This window comes from Macrosteles quadrilineatus, unplaced genomic scaffold, assembly GCF_028750875.1.
Source record: "Macrosteles quadrilineatus isolate MER2022 unplaced genomic scaffold, UCM_ALF_1.0 Scaffold_13__1_contigs__length_4303367, whole genome shotgun sequence".
NCBI lineage: Eukaryota > Metazoa > Arthropoda > Insecta > Hemiptera > Cicadellidae > Macrosteles > Macrosteles quadrilineatus.
Genome location: NW_026542606.1, coordinates 1,194,347 through 1,220,596, shown reverse-complemented (window position 1 = coordinate 1,220,596; position 26,250 = coordinate 1,194,347). Strand labels below are relative to the sequence as shown.

The following is a 26,250-nucleotide window of genomic DNA, read 5'->3' as shown; positions in this document are numbered from 1 at the left end:
TTTGGTTTATTTAATGCATTATTTATATATTTGCTGTTAGACCTTTTTTTAGAACTGTTTACAACTTTACGAAATATCTTTTTATAAGACTTAACATAGTTAAGAAAAATTGGGTCTGTACTGGTTTTGGCTTGCCAATGCAACTCACGCTTTCTTTTGCTAGAAACCTTGATACCTGTTGTTACCCAATCCAATATAACAGTTTTTATCTTAGATTTCTTTTTTACAGCCTTTAGTGGGAAATAATGATTCAACTGCCCTATAAAATAACTCAAAAAATGGTTGTAACTATCATTAACATTACAATTATCCAAACATAATTGACTTTTGTCAATTTCAAAAGTTTTTACATATTCGTTCATAGCATTTTCACTAAAAGTTCTTTTATAAAAAACCTTTTTGTTGTTGTCATTTATCAATTTGTTAGGTAGATTTATAAACAGTGCATTATGGTCAGATACACAAAGACCAATATTATATTTACAGATAACCTTGAGTTTTGTTTGAGTCGCAATGTTATCAATGCAAGTGCGAGAGTTACCTGATATTCTTGTTGGTTCATTGAAGTTTAGATTAAATCCATTACATTCAATAATGTCATAGAATTTTGAAATTAAGTTGTTACTTTTGAGAATATCTATATTGAAATCAGAGGCCAGTATGATAGATTTAGTTTTGTTTTCATTTTTTAATTGATTCATTAAAAGTTCTAGTTTAGTGAGGAAAAGCTTTCTTATGTTATATTCTGGAACTGTATAAATTGATACCACTAGTAAATTCATTTCCACAATTTCAACAAATGAACCTTCAAAAATGAAATCCTCATTTAATACTTCCAGGTCTGCTCTTGTTTTAAAGTTAAATTCTTTATGCACTAATATACAAGAACCTCCTCTTTTTTTATTATTTTTTCTTATAAACACATTTCCCAAATTAAAATTATCAAAGGTGTTAAAAATATTAAATGAGTCCTCATTGATCCAATGCTCATTTAGTGCAAAAATCTTAATTTTACGTCCAAACTGTGATAGAAACATATTTAAATCAGCCACTTTACCTGGATTTAAGCCTTGAATGTTCATATGCATAAACATATCATGAACTGATCTCTGAAGTTTCAATAAAGAATTCTCATTGTTAAAAGTACTTTCTACCCTACTACAAAAAATATTATTTACAATAGATGTCTGAAAACAGTGAGTTGTATTACTATTTACATTGGATCCAATAATTGGCTGATTTTTGAGTTTAAAGATGAGGGCACCTCATTCTGATTTTGACCAACATCAACACTCACAACAGAAGCCATAGCACAGACACTTGCATCTGGGTAAGGTAAAACATTGCACTGCTCTGCTACATTCATCACTTTCACTGATGAGCTTGATCTTGATTCCTCACAGCTGGACTCTAGATGATCTGGAGCAACTCCATGGTTAAGGAGATTCTGTTGTAGGGCTGGGCTGGAACAATTCTTTCCTTCTTGTAGATTTTTCTTCAGGGTTGAGAGGTGTACATCCGTAGTCTCCTGGGAAAGCGAACATGAGGGTTGAGTGGCATCACTGTACTCTGCAGCAATAGATGATTGCAGCTTCTCGAAGAAGTCAGAGTGGGAAAGCCCCCTCCACAGTCTTCTCCTTGCAGCTGGCTGTTCATGTGATATGATGTAGACTGTTGCCTAACCTTGAGCGTTGTAATTGTCTTGGACAATTACTTGGCAAAAAACTGCTCTCTGATCCTAGCACCCACTTCACTCGCTGGCTGCTAAAGCTGGGGAGAGGGCAGGTCAAGCAGGTACTTGCTCTTATCACTGGACACGGCCATTTCAGGAAACATCTCCACACTCTAGGAATCGTCAATAACAAGCAGGAGTGTCGACTTTGTAACCAGTCCGATGAGACTGCAAAACACATTATTCTGGACTGCGATGGACTACGGGCTAGGAGAAGGGCTCTGTTTTGGTCTAAAGCAGCCAGGTGATAAACCAGACGCTAACATTGGGCAAAACTCCTTCCCCTAGTCAAGGACACAGGCATAGGCTTACCCAGTTAGTGGCAAGTGGGATGCACAATAAGCTTCGGTTGACGTGCGTGGACCATGAGTCCACCCTCTTACATACAATCAATCAATCAATCGTAGGAACTAAAAATAAAATTTACCTATTTGTTTTTGGCTGCTCACTTTGATTACCATTAGACCTAATACAAATTCAATAAAACTAACCACTTTTTTACTTACCGACGAAAAGCAGCTACCGTATTTTCATAAGCCTCCCCTGCACCTACAAAATGTCATTTATTGCTAAATAAATGTCACTCGAACATGATCTTTTTGTTTTTAACGAGGGTACATCTATTATATAATGTAATATAAATATATAACCTATTAATGAGTGTTTTCGAATATCTGAAAATTGTAACAGTAATGAGTACGGTACAGTAGAAATTGTCATCAATAAGGTTTTAAGACAAGAATGTACACCATAGCTTAACTTATGTTGGACTGGTGATGTTCTTAAACTTTAAAATACCTCTTAAACGCTAGGATGGCTATTGTATTTTACTGATAACGCTGTTTCAGCGCCAAAAGTGTTCTGAAAATTAATTAAATAAAAATGTACCTACTGTCTCATTAAAAGCAAAAAGTTGGTTATGCGTGTATTCAGTTAACCGTCATTGTCCTGGGCCCACGATTAGATAAATGGACCTAGTGGTTTACTATAGCCTATTCCAAAAGTTGCCATAAGATTTTAAAGAACTTTGCAAGTTAAATTTTAGTCTAAAAGAACAATTCATTCATTTTTGAAATTGTTACCTCGTCGTTTAAGCATCCATTCCAATAGCTGAAAACCAAATAGATAAACATAATTAACGACCCGGTAGACTATAACTTAAACTTTACCTTCCTAATCCAAACTACCTTCAAAAAACACTTAGTGCCGCCACGAATCTGCATAACCCCTGACCTTCCCTCCCAGCACGCCTAAATAAGTGAAAATATATATATGTTGGCTATATCGCAGATTCCAGAGACTTCGCAATCGCTAACTCATTTCCGGTCTCTTCAAGACGAAGGCTGACATCACCAACACAGACCAAAAGCAAAGCTCCAACAACCCTGGGGTCACAGTAGTACCACACGACGGAAGTAAAGGCTGACAGTGACTAAATTTCCCCATTTCAAGCTAATTTCCCCTTTTTAAGGGTAAAACCCCGTTCCTCCTGGCTAATTACCCATTTCCTCTGTCAAATTACCCTTTTCCCCTGCATAATTAATTTACCCTTACCTCTCAATGATTAACCACGTTAATGTCTCCCCCACCCAAAACCCCAGATGCATTCCCACCGGTCCTCTAGAACGTAGGAATTATTGCTGATATATCGAATCTATTCTATATATAATTCAGTTTTAAAAATCTTTGTACAATTAAATCTAGAGTTCTACTGGACCGATTTTATTAATTGATAGGTCGTTGGAAAGCCTAATTCGTGTAGATTTGCAAATAATTATGAAAGTTTGTTTTTGTTAAATGATTTAACTTATGGTGAAAAATTTAAGAAAAACATGTTTTCCATAAGAAATACATTGAAAACTGTGTTTTCACACTTTTTATTTCGGTGAGACTTTTGGCTGCCTTTTTTGGGTGTTTTCAAGAAGTCTATGGTATCAATTTGTAGGAAATTATATTCTCTTTCAGAATATCACAATCCACTTTAGTCGATTTCCTCACCATTTAAAAGTTATTTGCAAAAAAGCTAAGTAACCTCCGAATTTATAGTAATGAGAAAATCCTGAGTTAGGGATATTTTTGTTAAACTTTGTACAACCAAATCTAGACTTCTACTGGACCGATTTTGTTAACTAATGGGTCATTGGAAAGCCCAACTCATGAAGATTTGCAAATAATTATGAAAGTGTGATTTTATTAAATCTTTGTGGTAAAAAAGTAAAAATAACAAAAATACATTAAAAACTGCTTTTCTCAAGTTTCTGTTTTCAAGTTTCTATTTGTAGCCACCTTTTGGCTGCCTTTATTAAGCATTTCAAGAAATGCATGGTTGTTTGTTGTAGTAAATTTTATTTTCTTTCAGAATATCACATCCACTTTGGTCGATTTTCCCTCCATTTAAAAGTTATCTATATAATTAATACGCTACATGAAACTTTGTTGGTTGAACTCCTCCTCCATTTCTTAAGCGATTTTATCCATTGACGTCTTATTGGAAAGAGTGTGTCGAGTAGATTTGCAAACTGGCCTTACATTTTTGAAAAAGTCCCTTGGGCTCTGCCCCAGTGGCTGTTAAAGTTCCCATGTTATCTTTATGAAGAACTTAATTGTTTATATTTTGATCAGCTGTTTAATTTAATTGCTGTTATTTATTTTTCAATTCAATGAAACGCATTGGGTACATTTACTGATTTTGTTGAAATTAAATATTAACTATTTTAATTTACATTCATACATATTACATTGTAAAAATTGAGTAAGCCTGGACAATTTGATATGTTTTAGCAAATAAGAAAAATGAATTGATATAGTACTGTATTTTTTGAGAAATCGTTGAAAGAACCGATTTGTTAACCATTGAAAAATCATGGAAAAAGTCATAGAACGCCACCAAGTAGAAAAAAATTGAAATTAAAAAAACATTTACCATCGTTAGCATCTACAGCTACAATATGAAGATTGTAGGAAACATGGACTTAACTTTATGATGATTGGCAAAGGAAACCCCTCTAAGTCTGAATTAAACTGGTACGGCAAGGACATTAATTATTAAATATACGTTTTCATAAAAGTCATGTGATTTTAAAAGAATGTGACTACATCCAAGAAACCTTAAAAAAACTTTCATTGAGGGATTCGCATTATTCACATTTAAGGGAAACAAAAACCCATCTGAACGACATTAGGCCTTTCAATTTTGCATTTTTTCAGGTAAATATAATTTACGATATAACAGTAACTAGCCAAATGAATACCAATTGATGCAAATAAAATTGTGGCAGAGAGGTTACGCAGAAAATCCCGTAGTTCTTAGTCATGTAAACAAAATGTTATCGGTAGGCTATAAAAAATTTACTGAAATTTGTAAACGTACTGGCAAAAATGGGTGGTACCATGCAGACTACATTATCATTGACGATGATCAATACGGACAACCTAATACGGCTATAAGATGGAAACATAAAAAAAACCAGATCAGCTTCTGAAAAATGATTAAATATTTACAAGAAATGTTGATTATATGGAACTGTTAGGTACGTAATCTATGAGTTGAGTCTTTGAAACTCATCGGAAATTATGATGACTTTTATTTGTTTTTAGGCAATTGCTCGATTTCGAGCAACGAGTAAACTAGTTGGCAATAATCTAAGTGATCTCCAAATTTATAGTGGTGAGAAAATACTGAATTAGCCTACATATATTTTTGTTAAACTTTGTACAACTAAATCTAGACTTCTACTGGACCGATTTTGTTACTTAATAGGTCGTTGGAAAGCCTAATTTGTGTAGATTTGCAAATAATTATGAAAGTTTAATTTTATTACATGTTTTAGGTTAAACAATATTACATTTAAATGCCTTTTTTCCAAGTTTATATTTGTAGCCAACTTTAGGCTGCCTTTATTGAGTATTTTCCAAAAATACATACAGTAGAACCTCTTTAATCCGAACATCCACTAATCCGAACCCCTCATTGCTGTACTCTATACACAGTACAGTAGATCTTTATTGTATACTGTATTTATTGATATACGCACCGTAATTATTTTAATTGTTATGAACAGTACTGTGTATTCCCTATGTTTACTACTGTATTAAATAAACACTGTATTTTACTTCATAAAGCATTTTTCACTTTTCCCTAGCTATTGTTAGGTAAAAACAACAATATATTCTGTAATCCGAACTATTCAATAGTCCGAACTACCCCTGGTCCCAATTAGTTCGGATTAAAGAGGTTCTACTGTAATAGTAATTTGTAGGAAATTTTCTTCTCTATCAGAATATCACCTTTCACTTTCTCACCATCTCAAAGTTATTTGCAAAAAAGTTAAACAACCTCCAAATTTATAATGGTGAGAAAATACTGAACAAAAATTTTGTTGTTAAACTTCGTACAATTAAATCTACAGTTCTACTGAGCCGATTTTATTAATTAATAGGTCATTGGAAAGCCTAATTTGTGTTGATTTGCAAATAATTATGAAAGTTCAATTTTTTTAAATTTACTAGGTGAAACCCGTCAAAGTCTGACAGTTGCTGTTGAGGTTGCAAGCAAGACCGTTTGACTATAAATCGATGGTAAATAACTCAATTTTTTTTTTTTAATGGGGTTGGTCGTGATTTAGCAGTGTGCTTTAGGTACGTCGGATCTTAATAATCAATAATTCAAATGGAAGCTGGTATTTCACTGAAGGTTCTTAGGTCAAAATAAATAGAATGAAGTTATTAGAATTGAGTAAATATTTCTAAAACTAAATTCCATATCCAAGATATAATCAAATTTATGTTTTCTGATTGAGCGATACAGTATATCTTAAACTTAACTGATTAAAACTATCAATATCTCAAGTTAAAGCTTTTAAAGTAAAATACCCCCGCCGCAGCAAACCTGCAGACTAAGCGAATTTCCATTTGACTGATTGGATTTACACTGAAATGTCTACTTAAAAATATAACATTTATTCTCGATTTAAATAGAATTAGTTTAACAAGTACTTAGGTTTGCTGCATCAGGGAGGGTAAAACTGTTTTTTTTTGTAAAATGTGAATAGTTAGTAAGAAATAAAAAACATTTTCCAAATTTGATCAAAATATGTTTATAAACAAGCAAACTACAACAGTTTACTTATTCTCCATAAGAATAACATGGGAATTTCAAATTTACAATTTTTTGGAATTTTCTCCGTAACCATTAGGCGCATAATAACGCTTCAATATACTAAATTATTTGTTTTTTTAAGCTCTACAAAATAGTTTGGAAAGAAATTGCTAAATTTGATGTTTTTTGGGTCAAAAATGGGAAAAACCTATTTTTACCCCATAAAACCCCCCATAAACCCCCGTTCCCATGGTCCAATCATGCTGGATCGCGAACTCGTTCGAATAAATGTACGTTTACACGTTTGTACCAAATTTCATCAAAATCGGATAATTTTTGCTCGAGTTATCGTGCTGACGGACACATATATATATATATATATATATATATATATATATATATGAATTTGAACGGATGGTGTTTTTGGCCTCTAGGGACCTCAAAAGGGAAAAAAAAATCGGTCCTGCGTCCAGGTCTTACCATGAGTACTACGGTAATAGCTTATTCCCTATATGGGAAATTCGCTAAAAGACCAAGACATATAGAATAACTTAAAATACAATTTGAGTTACGTGTCATTGATTGCAGATTAGTACTAAAACGATTATAATTATTGTTGGTTCGTGATTCAGCAGTGTGCTTTAGGTAGGACTATTAAGATCGGAATCTTAATAATCAATAGCTCAAAAGAAAGCTGGTATTTCACTAAAGGTTTTTAGACCAAAAAATATAGGATAATGTAATTATAACTGCTGGAATACATCTTTAATTGAAGTAAAAAATCTAAAAAATTTAATTTATATTTTTTTTTAGTAATACACGAGGTGTTAGCCCGTCCTACGTACGGGAATTCAGTAGTCGGTTAAAACCGTGTACAATTCAGATCAGCTAGTTTAAAAAAGACAAATTTTCTTGCAGTTTTAATGTGAAAAATCATCTTTAAACAAATGTTGTGCGACCAAATATGTTTTTATGCATTTTAAATCCGATAATTTTACAATAAAACAGCAATTCTGCAATTTTTACGATGTGAAAAGCGTTAAAGTGAGATTTTCAGCCGATTCGCACAGACGCACACTGATTATAAGTAGCATACAGTAGAGAGAGTAATAGCTTTGACTATTAATACAACACTTCTTTATCTTATACAACTTCTGTAGGTATCCAATAGTCAAAGGTAATAGTCAATTGAGAAGTGTATAGACAACGATACTACCTTCCATAGCATACCTGCCTCTTCCATAATTATTATCACCACAATACAACTAACTTACTATACACAATTTCCAGTAGGTCTGAATAGAAACGACCTAAAATAAAACGATAATATCCAATAAAATTCACAGTACACATAATTTAACTTTGGTGTCCTAACATCAAAACTAATCGTCACACCTATCCTTTATATCAATTTCACTGCATTAATTGCTAAATAAATAAGTCCAAACAAAGAAAAGTAAAAACAATAACAATTTGTTTTTAACAGCTGTTTGGTTCAAATAACATTCATTTGAAAAAAAGAACTGGTCACATGTAGCAGGAATATAAAAAGTAAACACGCTAGTAAAGCTAATGACGTAATTGTCAATGTTTATTATCCATACCGTTATCAGTTCGTTCTATCCTTGATAATTACCCACCCTCATTGAATAGTACATCGTAATTTCCCATATTAGTTAATTTAAACTACAATATATTGATAGTTTAAATAAAAGTGATATTTTCACGTTTGGGGGCGCTGATATAGGCACCCCCAAACGTAACCACAACTGAACACGATTTCATAAAACATGTAAACATTGTTATTTTTCTATTCTTTCCTTGAAAAGTGGAGCAGTAAAATAATTTGCATTTATCCTTTTTTATTGAGACTCGTGTACAGAGCCTTGATTTGTACTGTGGTTTAATTAATTTTGGTCCAAACTATTTTAAACTGCGGTCTAATTATCTCTACTAATCTGACTTATTTCCTATAATCAATGACAAAATAAGAGTAAATAAAATAACCTCATAGTTCCATAGCTTATATTTAACCAGCTGTTAGTTAAAACAAATTATATTGCTCTAAAACAAATCGAAGATTACAAAGATTGCTTTAAAAAATATTTTGAACATCCTAGTATTTTACTATGTATATTTAATTAATCTGTCATCCTCTTACAGAAGAATTGATCGTATCAATGATTAGCATTACACATAGTATAAATAAGTCAACGCTAAGTATGTCTTTACATTTTTATCCAAATGCTGAATTTGTGACACAAAAGCTGAATGTTTACAGCTGTTATGTTAAGCAAATTATTTTATGCCGAAAGCTAGTTTAGAATCTTAGCGTCGGCTGCTAGACTTTTTAAAAATTAAAACTTAATTTCTAAAAAACTGGGACCCAAAACTAAAATTATGGCTTCGACATTCCCTAGTTCTTAAAATTATCTTTCTTTCAACACAAAAATCATGTAAATCCGTCGAGTGGTTGATTCAGAATCGTGAAATAAAAAAACACTGTTTCGTTTTAATATTATAGATTAGATAAATTAATAATGATGCTTGATGACAAATATGTGCTTGCATAGCTTTATATACAGGGACGCATTTTATGCATAACTCGAAATATACGTCAAAATGAATGCTGATGATTGATGGCAAATCTGTGGTGCGTCCATACCTTTAGTTTAAGGCCAAAATTATGAAAATCGGTCGGGTAGAAGACCTTTAACCCGACTCGGAAAAGAAAAACCAATAATTTTTTTAGATGGCAATAATTGGTTTACTAGTATACATTATCTAAACATACGAAACATGCGTTAATAATTATTTAAGAGCTTATTGTTATTTAATTGATTTTTCTTTGATTAATAATGTTGTTGTTACCAATTTGCATTTGTGTTTCAAGAGAGTTCCTTATTAAGTATGTGATTCTAATGGTATGTGCATAATCGGTACCATTAATATTTGTGGGTAAAGTGGTGTAGCCTATGGAGTTCACAACCATTATTTTTCTAGAGACCGTTGTATTTAACCACAACGGGCTCTGTTGCTAGTTAGTAATAAAAGGAAGCCTCTCCCCCCAAAAAGTTACCTACTTAACAAAGTTGTAGTGTTATTGTCAAAGAACAGTTTAAAAGCGTTTTTAGAACGTTATGGCTGCACTTTAGTTTACGTCCTACATTTACTCACATAAATTACTGCAGTTTGATTAAAGTTAGGTTTAGTTTAGAACAGTTTCATTTTATAATTAGCTGGTAGTTAATGTATAATGTAGGCCTATTTATAATAGTAAATGTAGGACGTAAACTTAAGTGCAACCAACGTTATATGTGACGTGTGGTGCGTAAACAATAACCAAATTTTTTTATAAGCTAGGCCTACAAGGTATAAAACTTATCCACAATCCCCACCCTTCAGTGTTTAGGGTTGGCTTTGAAAAGATATTGTGTTGGCAAGACTTCACACAATTCAGCTTGAAAAATATTAAACCTCTTTATGTGTTGCTGTTGTTGTTGAGACTTGATTGAAAAAAGAAGTTGAGATAAAAGATAGCAACAAGTTACTCAGGAAGCATAGCATTCATAGCCTATGATATCTAAGATTAATGAATTAAGTTATACATTATAAGTAAGTTTGTATCTTAACATTTTATAACAAAGTAGGCTACTTTACCTCCTCTGTGGCTAATGTGTCTACAAACGAAATATTGTCTCTTTTTCTTATAAAGCAGTGTAGGTCTCCTAAATAAAATCAATGATGTTACGACATATCCACCAAAGATTCCAAAAAGGATTTTCATTGATATAAAAAACATTATTCCACTTTTACGAATGAAAATGCATGTTAGAAGCTATATTTAGGTATTTCCATAAGGGAAAACTTATGAATATGTTCATTCAATTACATCTAAAAGAGTAAAATAATAGTTGAGTACGGTATTAGCAATTATTGGCATCCTTATTAACACTTTTGGTTTTGACTCAGACAGACAGACAGAGAGACAACATCTGACAATGACAACAACAGTAAGAGAAACCAAACAATTATGCAGACTTGCACTTTGCAGACGACGATCACAGTCACACGTATCAATACGGATAGTGCTGGGTTCACAACAGACCAACCGTATGATTCGGTTGTGTGTCGAAGAATATCGAACATGTTGTAAGTCGTATCTGTAATCGCATTGCATCGCATCGCACTCGCATAAGCTAACATTGGGATTGGATTGGAGTGCTGTCGTCTGTCGTCGTGTCGTCTGCCGCTCAAATGGTGAAATAATTGATTGAGGTTACTCAGGTTAATGTTTTTATCTATATTGAGGAATTTCAATAAACTTAAGTTTATTTAGTTATTCCCAATTTTATAATTAAGTGAGGTTGAAAACGCTTTGCCCTATTAGAGTCAAACTATTAATAGCTTAACTGAATCAGCAAAATAAAAATACCAAATCAATTGCGCAAATTATTATGTCTTTTAGAAAACCAATTTAGGCCTTTTACTTATGGTTTCTGAAGTTCAAATATAAAAAACCAAATATTATTACTCCAGAATTATTATTCTAGGTTCCAATTATTGTTTTGGGAGGAGGGGGATTTATTTACATACAATTCCCCATTGATAATTATATTAGGATGAAGCCTATTTAAGTTAATACAAATAAAATTAGAAGTATGCTGGTCATATAAAAGAATGAAACTGACACAATAAGTTAAGTTAAGATAGGTAAGTCATATAGTATGTTGGAAACAGAGCATATTTTAAGGGATTTCCACTGGGCAACAGAGGCGCCGGACTTACCGGGGTGGTATGGGATACCGGGGGTCGGAGGGTTCCCCCGGAAATTTTTCATAACTTAAATTAAAGTGAAAAGAACACATATTTCTACGTATCTTCTTATGAATTTTTCGATTATACTTATTCGCTTGTAAATAGTCCATATAATCTCACTTAATTATGTACCGGTATCCTAGAATGTCATAACAGGCCAAGGCTCCCTTCACAACCTCTTGGGCCAAAATCATAGCTCAATAGCCTACTCTAAAATATTTACATACCGTACTTAATTTTTTTTTTTAATTTGGATACATTTCAAATGTGAATTATTAAAAAAAATATGCTGGCACCACCCATAGTCACTGGCCTACAAAATCTCAGCACTGTGTCACCCATTTTTAACATGTTATTTTATATACCCTGTGTTGGAATGTAAAATAAAATAAGGCCTAGATAAAAGCTTGCTTCAGCCTGAAACTTAAGTGTGTTGGTTAGGTAATATTTTAAAATTTAACAAATTTTACCTTCAAATTAACTCATAGAACACATCTTTTTAACAGGCCTTCTGGTGAGTGGTCAAAAAACAGTAACACTTTACAGGTCCGTGAAGTTGGCGTACCCATATTAGCGTATCCACTTTTGATCATTCCAATCGTTAGTTCATCGTTAGTTCTCGATAGTTCCCAAATTTTGTCGTTAGTTCTCAAAAAATAAAAAAGTTATAGCCGATAATAAGTGGGTACGCTAACTTCACACTTCCGGGTTCTAGCGCACGCCGTTTCCTGATGAGAAATGTTTACATATATATATCAATCGTTAGTTCTTCGTTAGTTCTCGATAGTTCTCCAATATTAACGTTAGTTCTCAAAAAATAAAAAAGTTACGAGGCATACAAAGTGGGTACGCCAACTTCACAAATATAGAATTTCCAGCGGGCACACTTTTTTGAATAAAAATGCTTATATCTATATACCAATCGTTAGTTCTTCGTTAGTTCTCGATAGTTCTCCAATATTAACGTTAGTTCTCAAAAAATAAAAAAGTTACGAGGCATACAAAGTGGGTACGCCAACTTCACAATTATAGAATTTCCAGCGGGCACACTTTTTTGAATAAAAATGCTTATATCTATATACCAATCGTTAGTTCTCGATAGTTCTCCAATATTAACGTTAGTTCTCAAAAAATAAAAAAGTTACGAGGCATACAAAGTGGGTACGCCAACTTCACAATTATAGAATTTCCAGCGGGCACACTTTTTTGAATAAAAATGCTTATATCTATATACCAATCGTTAGTTCTTCGTTAGTTCTCGATAGTTCTCCAATATTAACGTTAGTTCTAAAAAAATAAAAAAGTTACGAGGCATACAAAGTGGGTACGCAAACTTTACAATCATACAATTTCCAGCGGGCACAGTTTTCTGACTATAAATGCTTATATCTATATCTACATGTGTCTACACACATGTGTTGTTTTCCCACCAACTGTTCGTTTCGAGAATGGCAAAAATATTCCTTCACTTTGATGTGTGCAAAAATACCGGCAATGAACGGAAAACACGAGCACGAGCATTTGCTGTCATACTACTCGCGATTCGGCGAGTTGCTGTTCTGTACTTTGCGTGGGTACAGTCTGGAGCCGGCTAGGCATGGAACTTGAATAAAATCCCCTTTTTTCAAATCATTAAACTAAATTTCAATTAATATTTTATTATAACTAATTTATCATAAGATAACAATATTTATTCTCGGTATATATTAATAACCTAACACTTTTAATTTTGAACGTACGTTTTTGAGAAAAATCAAGAACTAACGATTGGTATATAGATATAAGCATTTATAGTCAGAAAACTGTGCCCGCTGGAAATTGTATGATTGTAAAGTTTGCGTACCCACTTTGTATGCCTCGTAACTTTTTTTTATTTTTGAGAACTAACGTTAATATTGGAGAACTATCGAGAACTAACGAAGAACTAACGATTGGTATATAGATGTAAGCATTTTTATTCAAAAAAGTGTGCCCGCTGGAAATTCTATAATTGTGAAGTTGGCGTACCCACTTTGTATGCCTCGTAACTTTTTTATTTTTTGAGAACTAACGTTAATATTGGAGAACTATCGAGAACTAACGAAGAACTAACGATTGGTATATAGATGTAAGCATTTTTATTCAAAAAAGTGTGCCCGCTGGAAATTCTATAATTGTGAAGTTGGCGTACCCACTTTGTTTGCCTCGTAACTTTTTTATTTTTTGAGAACTAACGTTAATATTGGAGAACTATCGAGAACTAACGAAGAACTAACGATTGGTATATAGATATAAGCATTTTTATTCAAAAAAGTGTGCCCGCTGGAAATTCTATAATTGTGAAGTTGGCGTACCCACTTTGTATGCCTCGTAACTTTTTTATTTTTTGAGAACTAACGTTAATATTGGAGAACTAACGAAGAACTAACGATTGGTATATAGATATAAGCATTTTTATTCAAAAAAGTGTGCCCGCTGGAAATTCTATAATTGTGAAGTTGGCGTACCCACTTTGTATGCCTCGTAACTTTTTTATTTTTTGAGAACTAACGTTAATATTGGAGAACTATCGAGAACTAACGAAGAACTAACGATTGATAAATAGATGTAAACATTTCTCATCAGGAAACGGCGTGCGCTAGAACCCGGAAGTGTGAAGTTAGCGTACCGGTACCCACTTATTATCGGCTATAACTTTTTTATTTTTTGAGAACTAACGACAAAATTTGGGAACTATCGAGAACTAACGATGAACTAACGATTGGAATGATCAAAAGTGGATACGCTAATATGGGTACGCCAACTTCACGGACCTACACTTTACTCTTTGCATGCATCTTTACTAATCAAATTCATTCAATACTTACCTACGTGAAATAATTATTTCAATAACTCTGGTTAAGTTAGTTATTTTGTTTCTGTATACAAATGTTAAAGCTTTATTTGTTTTAATCTACTTATGGATTGTAGGCTACTGTAACTTAAAATTGACTAAAATACAGCCACAATTTTAACTAGAAATGTTGGCATTCATTCTTATAATCCCACCAAGATGCCTTAACCTATTAAGGTTAACTTAGACTATCTGGGTGAGGTTTTAATTACCTTAATTACCACTGCGTTGCCGATGACCAGATGATTTGGATAGGGGTCCTCCAAACAATTGACCTTTAATGAACGACAAGATATCTTGTAATTATTATGTTTATCTTAATTATGTGAGTGTGAGTCAATTAAGCAAATTTGGTTAGATATTATGTTGAATTTGGATGCAAAGAAACGTAGCCTAAGTACAATAAAGGAAATGGGATCCACTTTTACAAGTAAGTTTTAAATAATTACTTACTGTATCAAGAAATGTTGTCGCTAACTTAAGCCGGGTTTTCCTAGGCGCGGAAGTGGAGAGCGGAGAGAGGAACGCGGAAAACGGACTCCACTTGTCTTAGGTAATTTAATGTTAGGCCTACTGTTTTCCTAGAAACAGAGCGGAACACCATGTTAATCTCTTTTCCACTCTCCGCGTTCCTCTCTCCGCTTCCGCGCCTAGGAAAACCCAGCTTTATGCCTAGACTGGTTATTAGGGCTTCAGGTAACTTCTTACTGTTTAAAATCAGAAGTGCATTTTAATTTGAACTATTAATTAACTGAATAAAATAAATTCTTGTATTTTTATTTTGGTAATCATACCTACTAGCATGCTGCTACAGTAGCCCATACTCGCACCTATACTGACAAGTATTAGCGTCAGCTCTATTTATCAATCATAGACCCTTCATAGCTATTATGCTATTATTTACATTTCCAGGTATAGGTGTTGAACTACAATGTATGTGGATTTATGGAAACTAGGCCTAAAGGTTAAGTACTGTGAATTAAGTTTAACTATTTTTTAACTATTTCAGATTTCTATTAACTCGCCCAAAGCTGTTGAAATCCTGGGAAAAGGCTGTCAAAAGAAAAAAATCTGAAAGAAACTGTTTAGTATTGATTCTTTGCAGTAAACATTTATCTGATGACACGACGATGAAGTTTAAGTTAGATAAGACTTAAAGCACTTGTCAAGCTCCTTAAAGATGACGCTGTACTCACCGATTATGTACAGCAGTTCAGAAGAAAAAAAAACACCGCCGTGGACAACTTTTCTATGGATAGCCTGATATTGTTGAGGTAAGATAAGTTATGCTTTTACATCTTAATTACATATTAAGTTAAGGTTTTATCTTAATAACATAATGATCATAATAAACCTAACCTAACTCTGCAAAGCGCTGTACAGTGACATTTCAGGGGGTTACAGAAAAACTAAGGCCTAGGTTGTTTGACAGTAACTGACTGACCATTTGAAATGTAATCGTTGCCAGTGGTCGTGCCCCCGTCTGGTATTACTCCACCAGAGAAGCAGTCCATCTTTAAAATACCGGTACCTTAAAATGAAAGTCTTCTGTGCCTTAGAAAAATGTTAAGGTTGTTTTCATGTATTATAAGATCGTACGAATAGGCCTACTTAATTTTAGGAAAAAATAAGCTGGCATAGCAAAATTTCACAGTCACAGAAATCGGTGCTTATCAGCTAACTTATAACTTATGATAATATTTTGGCCTTAAAATTCAAGCAGACATATAACCCTATCAGAACTACAATACTGTACTACCTACTATAATATTCAGAAATAATTAGGCTGTTGTCCTATTAAAGAATACAATTTAGCCTACAGTGTCAACATTTTCAGGTGCTAAGTGTCTTTATCGTTATTCATGCAATGTTTTAAAGTCCTCAGATTATCCTAAATTTTTCCTTCCGGATCGATATCTGCCATATGAATCTGGTGACAACCTTACTTAACATAGGCCTAACTGCCACAGTGAGAGTAATAGTGACACTAACTTATTACTCTCACTGTGGCAGTTAATAGTGGCTGTAATTTTAATGAAATCCCTGTAAAAAAACAAAAACAGTAAATTGTATTAGCTAATTTTGGTTGCACTTCCATATAAGGCCTGTGGCACAGCAACATGAAAGTATTTAGTGTAAAGTAATTTTGTTATCCAACGGAACTTTGAAACCTAACTATACCTGATTTAGTATTCTATTATTTTTACTTTTATTACTTTTACCTGGTGTCAGCGCAAGTGTAGCCGTGATTTTTTAATTTGTACAGCTCATTTCAGTAGAAGCGAATTATTATCTCGCACTCACAGTTTTGTCTAGTTTGGTTTAATCTTGATTGGTTTTTTGATTGAAACTGTTTACAAATCTGAATCAGTAAGGACCACCTCTTACTTTTTTAATCGAGTAATGTTTTAAAAAAATCTATAAGGCCTTTTTTGTTTCAGACTCCAATTGAACCCATGGAGATTAAGACGCCAAGACAAAGCACAGGGAAAATCAAACGGAAATCAGCCAAATCCACCACAGCAAACACACTCAAATTGATAGTTCAGTTTCTCCAATGAAAAAACTCCAAATGTAATGACCTAAGACTTGGATAAAAGAAGAATCACTTTGTTTTTGTGAAATGTTTAAATACACTGTATTTGGACTAATTAATTTGTTTTATTTACTAAACCTCAACTTCCTCATCAATAAAATGTCTATAGTGCCTATTGGTGTTTCTAAATTAGTTAAGTTACTCTTGCAAAATATATTTTGTTTTATTTCACAGTCATTGTTTTTTAATATTTTAATTCTTGCAATTTGGAACTTTAAGTTATTCAAAATACTTAACTGTCCTTCAGCATTGGAATTGTGCAATGTCAATGTTTCACAATAATTATAATTGCCTAATGAAGATCTCAACTTATAGCGAAGACAGTCAAACGGTAACAGTGGTAAAATATAACATTTTTTAGGACTAACATGGATTTTTACATAGCCTATTAGCCTAACTTGAAAGAATCTAAGTTTCAGAGGTTTACTGTTTTCATGCATCTTGTTAATAGCCTAAACTTAATATAATATAAGCTATTTTGAAATTTATTTAATTACCTTTAAAATGGTGATTCTAATCTAGTAAGGAATAATTTCTGGTATTGTGTCTTAAAAAGTATGATATAACAAATTCAAGAATTTTATAAATGTAGCCTATTAGTGAGTGAATCAGAATCATAGCCTACAGTAATAGGCCATAAATTGAATTCATGGTTCATGGTTCACCTTAAAAGGCGTTCATGGTCATACTTGATACTTACTTGATACTTGTAGTCTATGTCGTTGACCGATGAAATCGGCATGACTGTGTCAGATTACTAAGTCATGCCTTAATAAAAATAATATATTACTTTTATTTGCTTTTACATACAGTTCTGCAGTGCTAACAGATTGTTATAATTAAAATTATTTTAACTGTATTAAAAAAAATACATATCTTATTACTTTCAGGTCAGTTATGATTAGTTAGAAACGTTAAAGTATGATTTTTAGCCAGGATAAATAGCCTACTCTCTAGTTATAAAACAAAGGAATGCTTGCCATACTAGAAGCTTGATTATAAATATGTTTAGAATTTTATTTTGGGCCCCAAGAACTGAATATGCAATGAAAACATACTCACAGTTCAGATGTTCAAATGCATTCAATCATGTAGATATATTACATGTATCTCTGAATTTTCGGCTATGTCAGGTAATTGTAAATAAAGACTAGTATAAGTATTAACAGAAATATTATCACCACAAAACGCATTTATTTAACTTTTTTCAAGTAAGAACTCGAAGATTGAACATGCCTATCAGCCCATTTATTAGCATGCAATTTTAAATTTCGCGCCATCTCCGGCCTCACGCAAACATGGCGGGCGTATGACGCGGTGGTGAGAGAAGGCCACTGGTGGGTGGTGTTACGAGAGACAAGGGTTCGTGAAACTGAAACAAGGTAGGCAACCATATTTATTTCACTTCACTCTCGCTCGTAACGTAACTTACGATAACAACATCGGTTCGATTCTCTGCGATTACGATTTCGACTTTCAGTTCATAACAATCGAAACACAACCGAATCATACGGTTGGTCTGTTGTGAACCCAGCACTATCCGCAAGAAGAATAAAAACAACGAGTCTTTCTTGATGCAAAAAAGTTACGAAGTGACTATTCGCATTCGCACGTCAAAATGCTCCACAGCCCGTTCCCGTTCCAGTTTCCTGTTACTAGTTACTCTGTTACAGTTCCAGTATTACAAAATAATGCAACGGGAACTTTCAGAACGTTCAGTTTCAGTTACTGTATTTCTATTCTAAGTTTTAAGAAGCCTTGAATTGAAACGTTCAAGAACAATCGATCAATCGATGGAGCCAGAAAGAAAGGTGTTACAAGTAAAAAAAATACCCCCGCCGCAGCAAACCTGCAGACTAAGCGAATTTCCATTTCCCTGAATGGATTTACACTAAAATGTCTCCTTAAAAATATCACATTTATTCCCTATTTAAATAGAATCAGTTTAAAACATACTTAGGTTTGCTGCAACAGGGAGGGTAAAAGTGTTTTTATGTAAAATGTTAATAGTTAGTAAGAAATAAAAACATTTTCCAAATTTGGGCAAAATATGTTTATAAACAAGCAAACTACAACAGTTTACTTATTCTCCATAAGAATAACATGGGAATTTTTAATTTACAATTTTTTGGAATTTTCTCCGTAACCATTAGGCGCATTATAACGCTTCAATATACTAAATTATTTGTTTTTTTAAGCTCTACAAAATAGTTTCGAAAGAAATTGCGACATTTTATGTTTTTTGGGTCAAAAATGGGAAAAACCCATTTTTACCCCATAAAAGCCCCCATAAACCCCCGTTCCCATGGTCCGATCATGCTGGTTCGCGAACTCGTTCAAATAAACGTAGGTTTACACGTTTGTACCAAATTTAATAAAAATCGGATCATTTTTGCTCGAGTTATGGCGCTAACGGACACATATATATATATATATATATATATATGAATTTGAACGGATGGTGTTTTTGACCTCTAGGGACCTCAAAACGAAAAAAAATCGGTCCCGGGTCCAGGTCTTACCGTGAGTACTACGGTAATAGCTTATTCCCTATATGGGAAATTCGCTAAAAACACACACACAAATTTATTTATTGAGCGGAGCGAGCGACGCTCTTATACGTCGACTTTTATGCATTTCGTAATACGCAAACTCCTCCTAGACGGCTGAATCAATCGTTTTCAAATTTTGCATGGTGATAAAGACCATATCGGTGAGTGCCAACATCTATATGGCATTAAAAAAAGTCTCTCAGGAATCCGCCCCACTGGGCCTCAAAGTTTCAATGTAATCCTTATGGAAGCAGTATTTGACACATAAACAAAGACATATGATCGATCAGCTGTTGACTTTTGAATACAGTAGATAAATAAATAGCTGATAGCATTATTCCACAGATATTAGAACATAAACGGTGGTATGGATCATTAATATAATCAAATGACGACACTAGCTTGAGGTCCGTGACGTAAGAAGTGGTGGAGGAAGTAGTAAAGGTGAGCAGTATGGAGTGTGGAAACTGTTTATGACGATTAGATTAAAGGTATCTGCATTCCTAAAATTCTATGGGAAGGGAGGTGCTGATGGAAGTAGTCAAGGTGAGCTGTCTGGAGGGTGGGAACTGTTTATGACGATTAGATTAAGGTATCTACATTCCTAAAATTCTATAGGAAGGGAGGAAACTGGGTCCACGACGTAGGAATTGGTGAAGGAAGTAGTCAAGGCGAGCTGTCCAGAGTGTGGGAACTGTTTATGACGATTAGATTTAGGTATCTGCTTTCCTAAAATTCTATGGGAAGGGAGGAAAACGGGTCCGCGACGTAGGAAGTAGTGAAGGAAGTAGTCAAGGCGAGCTGTCCGGAGTGTGGGAACTGTATATGACAATTAGATTAAGGTATCTGCAATCCTAAAATACTATTGGAAGGGAAGGAAACAGGCCCGCGACGTAAGAAGTGGTGAAGGAAATAGTCAAGGCGAGCTGTCCGGAGTGTGGAAACGGTTGATGACTATTAGATTAAGGTATCTACAATCCTAAAATGCTATAGGACGGAAGGAAAACAGGTCCGCGATGTACAAAGTGGTGAAGGAAGTAGTCAAGGCGAGCTGTCCGGAGTGTGGGAACTATTTATGACGATTAGATTAAGGTATCTGCATTCCTAAAATTCTATGGGAAGGGAGGAAAACGGGTCCGCGATGTAGGCAGTGGTGAAGGAAGTAGTCAAGGTGAGCTGTCCGGAGTGTGGAAACTGTTTATGACGATTAGATTTAGGTATCTGCATTCCTAAAATTCTATGGGAAGGGAGGAAAACGGGTCCGCGACGTAGGAAGTGGTGAAGGAAGTAGTCAAGGCGAGCTCTCCGGAGAGTGGGAACTGTTTATGACAATTAGATTAAGGTATCTGCAATCCTAAAATACTATTGGAAGGGAAGGAAACAGGTCCGCGACGTAGGAAGTAGTAAAGGCAAGCTGTTCGGGGTATGATCTCTGTTTAATGACCATTTGTAAACTGGAAACCGTTTGTAGCAGTTAGATTAATGTATCTGCAATGCTGAAATGCTATGAGAAGGGATGGAAGCATGTCCACGACATATACAATGGTGAAAGAAGTAGTAAAGGCTAGCAGTGCGGAGTGTGGGCAATGTTTGTGGCAATTAGATTAGCGTATCTAAAATAGTAAAATGCTATGGAAAGTTATGAAAACAGGTCCACGATGTAGGAAGTGGCTTAGGAAGTAGTAATGTATGAACATATTGTGAGAAACGTCTGTGGCAGTTAGATTAATGTATCTTCAATCCTAAAATGCTATGAGAAGGGAGGGAAACAGGCCCCACGACGTAGGAAGTTGTGAAGGAAGTAGTAAAGGCTGGCAGTGCAGAGAGAGGGAACCTTTTGGGCAGTTAGATAAATGTATCTAATACTTAAATGCTATGAGAAGGGAAGGAAACAGGTCTATGACGTAGGAAATGGTAAAGGAAGTAAGCTTGCAGTGCAGAGTGTGGGAACTGTCTTTGGCAATTAAATTAATGTATCTGCAATCCTAAAATGCTATGGGAAGAGAGGGAAACAGCTCCAAGACGTAGGGAAGGGTGAAGGAAGTAGTAAAGGTGGGCAGTGTTGAGTGTGGGAATGGATTAATGTATCTGCAATGCTAAAATGCTATGGGAAGAGACTGTAGGTTAAAATGATTATGAAGCACGAATCGTTACATATTTTGATACGTATTCAATCGTTTTACAATAGAAATTTACAACTAAGTTGACAACAGCTGAGTTTTACTCCATAGAGGCTAAAAACAAATTTTATTCCCTAAAGAGTAAAAATGCTACTTTAGACCCGCAACGCATGCACCAATGACGACTTTTTTTACTGCATTATGACAAAAACAATATAATACGAACCCTTGATGACTCCGCTCAATTTTGTGGATGCATCTGCGAACGCCACCTAGTTACATACACGGCAAACGCCATTTTACAGGAGAGTTGAGTTGAGATTGATAGTTATAGTGCGATCAATAATGATCAAATGATGATTTGAAATATTATTAATTGACTTACAGATGCATACACAGTGGTACAAGGAAAGTACAAGCTCGGGAAAGCGGCCAAATAAAAAATAATAAGATTTTAAGTAGGCCAATTAAGATTTTACTTGTAAGCTCTTACATCTAACACTGTAAAATGTTAAGCTTTAAGCCGATGACAGCCTGGTGATTGACTAATATTTTATCCTAATGCCTAGGCTACTTCTGGGCTATCTAGGCCAACATAGGCCTACCAATATTAGGCCCGACCTTTTATAGGCCTAGCCTTTGATATGGTAAAGGTAAAGTAGGCTAACATCAGGCCTGGTCTAGGCTTAAGTTTTTTACGATTCCTATATTGAATATTCTAATGTGTATTTCTAATACACATTTATTAATGGCCAGCACCTTTATTTTCTACTGCTTATAACCTCTTTGGCTCTGTTCAACTCTTTTACCTTTCTCTTTACGAAGTTTATCCCATCCATTTCGATTTCGGCTAATATGAAGTATTACCGTTACCGTTCCTAATACTAGGATATATTTGTGTCCAACCTGTTCCCAAACAGCTATAACAGTTACTAGATTAGGAACGTAATGTGACGTCATTTGGAGCAGACGTGCGTGGTAGCGGCGCACGTCTGACGTGCGAATAGCCACTGCCAAAAAGTTAAGTATTTTTTTCTTCAGAGTGTTGTTCTCTGACTATTTTTTTAACATTCAATTTTAATATATAACCATAGATTAATATTACAAAACTAGCTGTTTGCCCGTTCTACGTACGGGAATCTAGTAGTAAGTTAAAACCTTATATTCAGAACAGGAGTTGGTTTGCATAATATTTAGTGTGAATTTTTCCAGATATGATGGCAAAACTATAACTGTTTAGGAATACATATAAACCTTCTCAAATACAATATCTGACAGTTTCAAAGCCAAAACGAATGCTTCGCAATTAAATGTCACCCGATCGTGTTAGTCCATATTTTATATCAAACGATGAAAGGAATTGCTTTACAGTATAGATCTATGAGGCATAGCCCTAAGGTAGGCCTGTAATTTAAAGTTACTTTTCACACTGGTTAAAAGTAGTTAAAACACTACCTCAACCTCACTACTGCACACTTTATTCGGGTTGAAATTTTTATTAACAATGGTGCTCTTGTCTTTTCCACGAAAAATAAGGAGATTAATGCGTTACCAACAGACATACACACACAAATACATCAGAATTGAGTCCACACAACATTTTTGAGTCCAGACAGAAAACGCTAAAAATTATACAGTAAGCCATCAATTAAATTTAATAAGCAATAAGGTGCAGTGTTTATAAATAAATAGTGAAAATAGTGATGTGTTTGTATGTAAAAATTATTCTTACTGCTACCACCGGTTCTAAGGAAAAGTAGCAGTACCAAAAACCAACGTTTACATTTGAGAAAAGAACTGTAGTACTTACGACTAATTCAAACTGTCCTTCTAACCAAACTGTATTATAGGTGTTAATTAATCTGTTGGCAAATATACAAATAAATAAATACTCAGGCCACAAAACATGTAACATGTAACGTTAACAACGTAAAGCTTTGAAAACTTACTATGGTTTGCTAAAAAAAACTTTCACTTGATGTGGTGCAGTACAGAAGTTATTAATCTTATTTGGTTTTAAATTTTTTTTAAGTTTTCGAAAATCAAAGTTATTTCCCATTAGTAGCATTATTTGTAAGCAGCTTTTAATGTTAACATATTAATGGCAGTTTGAAGAAACCACCTTTATCCAAACAAAGGTTTCTTATTTAAAAGATTACGTAATCTCTAAACGATAATCGGTACATATATCTAGCAAACATTCGGAGGAAATGTGACAAAAAACGCATAAATCTGGGGTTTTGTACGTTTGTAGTTTTACTAAGTAGGAAAAGTACCGATACCGTTGTCGAAATTTAAGTAAGTAGAAAGCAAAAGTGACACATTGAAAAAGCGAGTTTAGCTACATCTATTAAGTTAAACCTCCGTTACGGTACGATCACAGCGAAATCAGAAAGATCTTCCAAGATCGCAGCAACATCCACGATCACCCACTGCAGTTGTGATTTTTACTTTGCACTTTACACAATTGTCCTTCAAGCGCCGTCAATGAGTGGAAACCTTTGTAATCTATGGTATTGGTGACGATGATTACAAAAATGTAAGTTTCCTTGCACTGATACAACACTGATTTACTGTATTTTCCCCGGTTATCAAAACTCAAGAACAATCATTGCACTTGCGATTAATTAAACCGGTTAAGTAAGGCACAACGTTTTTTTCCTACAGTTACCTAACAATGTACATGTTCTCTCACTGATTTGAGAAAGCAAAGTGGCCAATTCGCTCATCAGTGAGACAATGTTAACATTGTCTCACTCTAATTACTTTGTCTCACTCCAGATTTGCAACGTGAAGGCACGAAATAGTGAGCACGTAACATGCAGGCAACGTCGTATGCGCGTGAAATACGTTGGCAGCACTGGCTGTAAATCAGCTGGTCAGCTGTTGTATTTGTCACTTCACATTAAATGTTATATTAAAAGTTCACTTCTGTGCAAAAATAGGTTATGTTTTGTTCATAAATTATGGTAACAAATTATGGTTTTATGGTAACTGTAGGAAAAGTATAATGTGCAACTCGAGTTCAAAGTACAATTGCCTCACTCGAGAAACCATTCTAAGGTAAGGATTTCTCTCGAGTGAGTCAATTGCTCACTTTTCTCACTAGTTGCACAAATAACTATAATCTCACTTGTTTTGGATGTGCTGACTAAACTTGATCGGAAATGGTTGCGGTATTTGTAAACAACTTTTAATGTAAACATATCAGTGACAGCTAGAAGTGAGAACTAATCCAAACAGCTGATCGTTGTTTCATAAAATGTAATAGTAAACATTGGGAGAAAATTTGACAAAAATCGAACAAAATTGGGTTTTTGGTGGTTCGTTATTTTGTTTTCAAAGAAGCGAGGCCATGTTTTTATAGCCAAAGGCACTCTCACCAATCCAGTAAATACAGAAAAATTATTAGAACCTTGATCGGTTCTCTAGTTTTCTAGGAGTAGGCCGCGTAAATGACATTTTGGCGTTACAGACGCAACCACAGAATGGACAAACAGACAGACAAACAGACAAAAATTGAGATAAGACTCGTTTCGGCTTTCTTAGGCTATGAAACGTAAAAATAACCAAAAACTGCATGATTCTAAGCAATGTACAGACAAAACTGTAATTTTATTTATATAGATTGGATTAGATTAATATACAAAGAGTTAGAAACAGGAGCAGGTGTGTGTGTGTGTGTGTGTGTGTGTGTGTGTGTGTATATATATATCTGATTTAACAACGTAAGAATAATCTACCTACACAGTTATAGCTGTTGCAATGGAGTCTATAGCTGGTGGTTTGGATCTTGTTTAGATAGAATTACAATGGATTTAAAAATCAAATTATATCATAGATATAACCATCGATTTATATAGTTAGACTATATACATCGATTGGATATAGCATGCTTCCTTTAGTCTATGATAAAACGTATAATGCAGAGGGTGGGGACCAAGAACCAAGCCTTGAAGGCCATGCATCAAAAGCTTTAAAGTCAAAGTACATTAATTTATTCAGCCAGATTAACAAACACGGCATCTCTAGACTCCTGAGATGAGAACCAGCGAAGATGTGTCTTCTCGTCTCCACTTCTTCGGGCCATAACCAGTTTCATTCGAGCGAGACGTCTGGATGCTACTCCTCTATAAAGTGACCTCAATCACAGAAAACGTACTACTATAACCCAGAATGCCAACCGCATGGTAAAAAGCATTAAGCGTTTTGAGAGAGCTTTGCCTGTCAATCCGTAGGCAGCGCCACCAGCGTTGCCATGCACTGCATGGCAACGCTGGTGGCGCTGCCTACGGATTGACAGGCAAAGCTCTCTCAAAACGCTTAATGCTTTTTACCATGCGGTTGGTATTCTGGATTATAGTAGTACGTTTTCTGTGCCTCAATGCAGTGTTCGAGTTACGGAACAGTGTTGTGTTTTGTTTATTGGTGGCGCAATTTAAGGGCCACAACCACGTTGTCC

At 34.4% G+C, this 26,250-nt stretch overlaps 1 protein-coding gene across 3 annotated transcripts in view; it reads right to left on the bottom strand.

The window, feature by feature from the left end:
• LOC129004951 (lysophospholipase D GDPD1-like) overlaps window positions 1–10,844 on the bottom strand; it is a 98,345-nt gene extending 87,501 nt beyond the window's left edge. Inside the window, exons 1-2 of one of the 3 annotated variants that reach the window (XM_054433673.1) lie at window positions 10,491–10,844; window positions 2,239–2,281 (exon numbers count right to left, since the gene is read on the bottom strand). In XM_054433673.1, the coding sequence (XP_054289648.1) occupies window positions 2,239–2,281; window positions 10,491–10,632 (185 nt within the window). In that variant the 5' untranslated portion in view covers window positions 10,633–10,844. The remainder of the gene's footprint in view (window positions 1–2,238; window positions 2,282–10,490) is intronic. The other 2 variants (XM_054433671.1, XM_054433674.1) reach the window with 2 other exon arrangements.
• Between the last annotated feature and the right edge of the window lie 15,406 nt (window positions 10,845–26,250).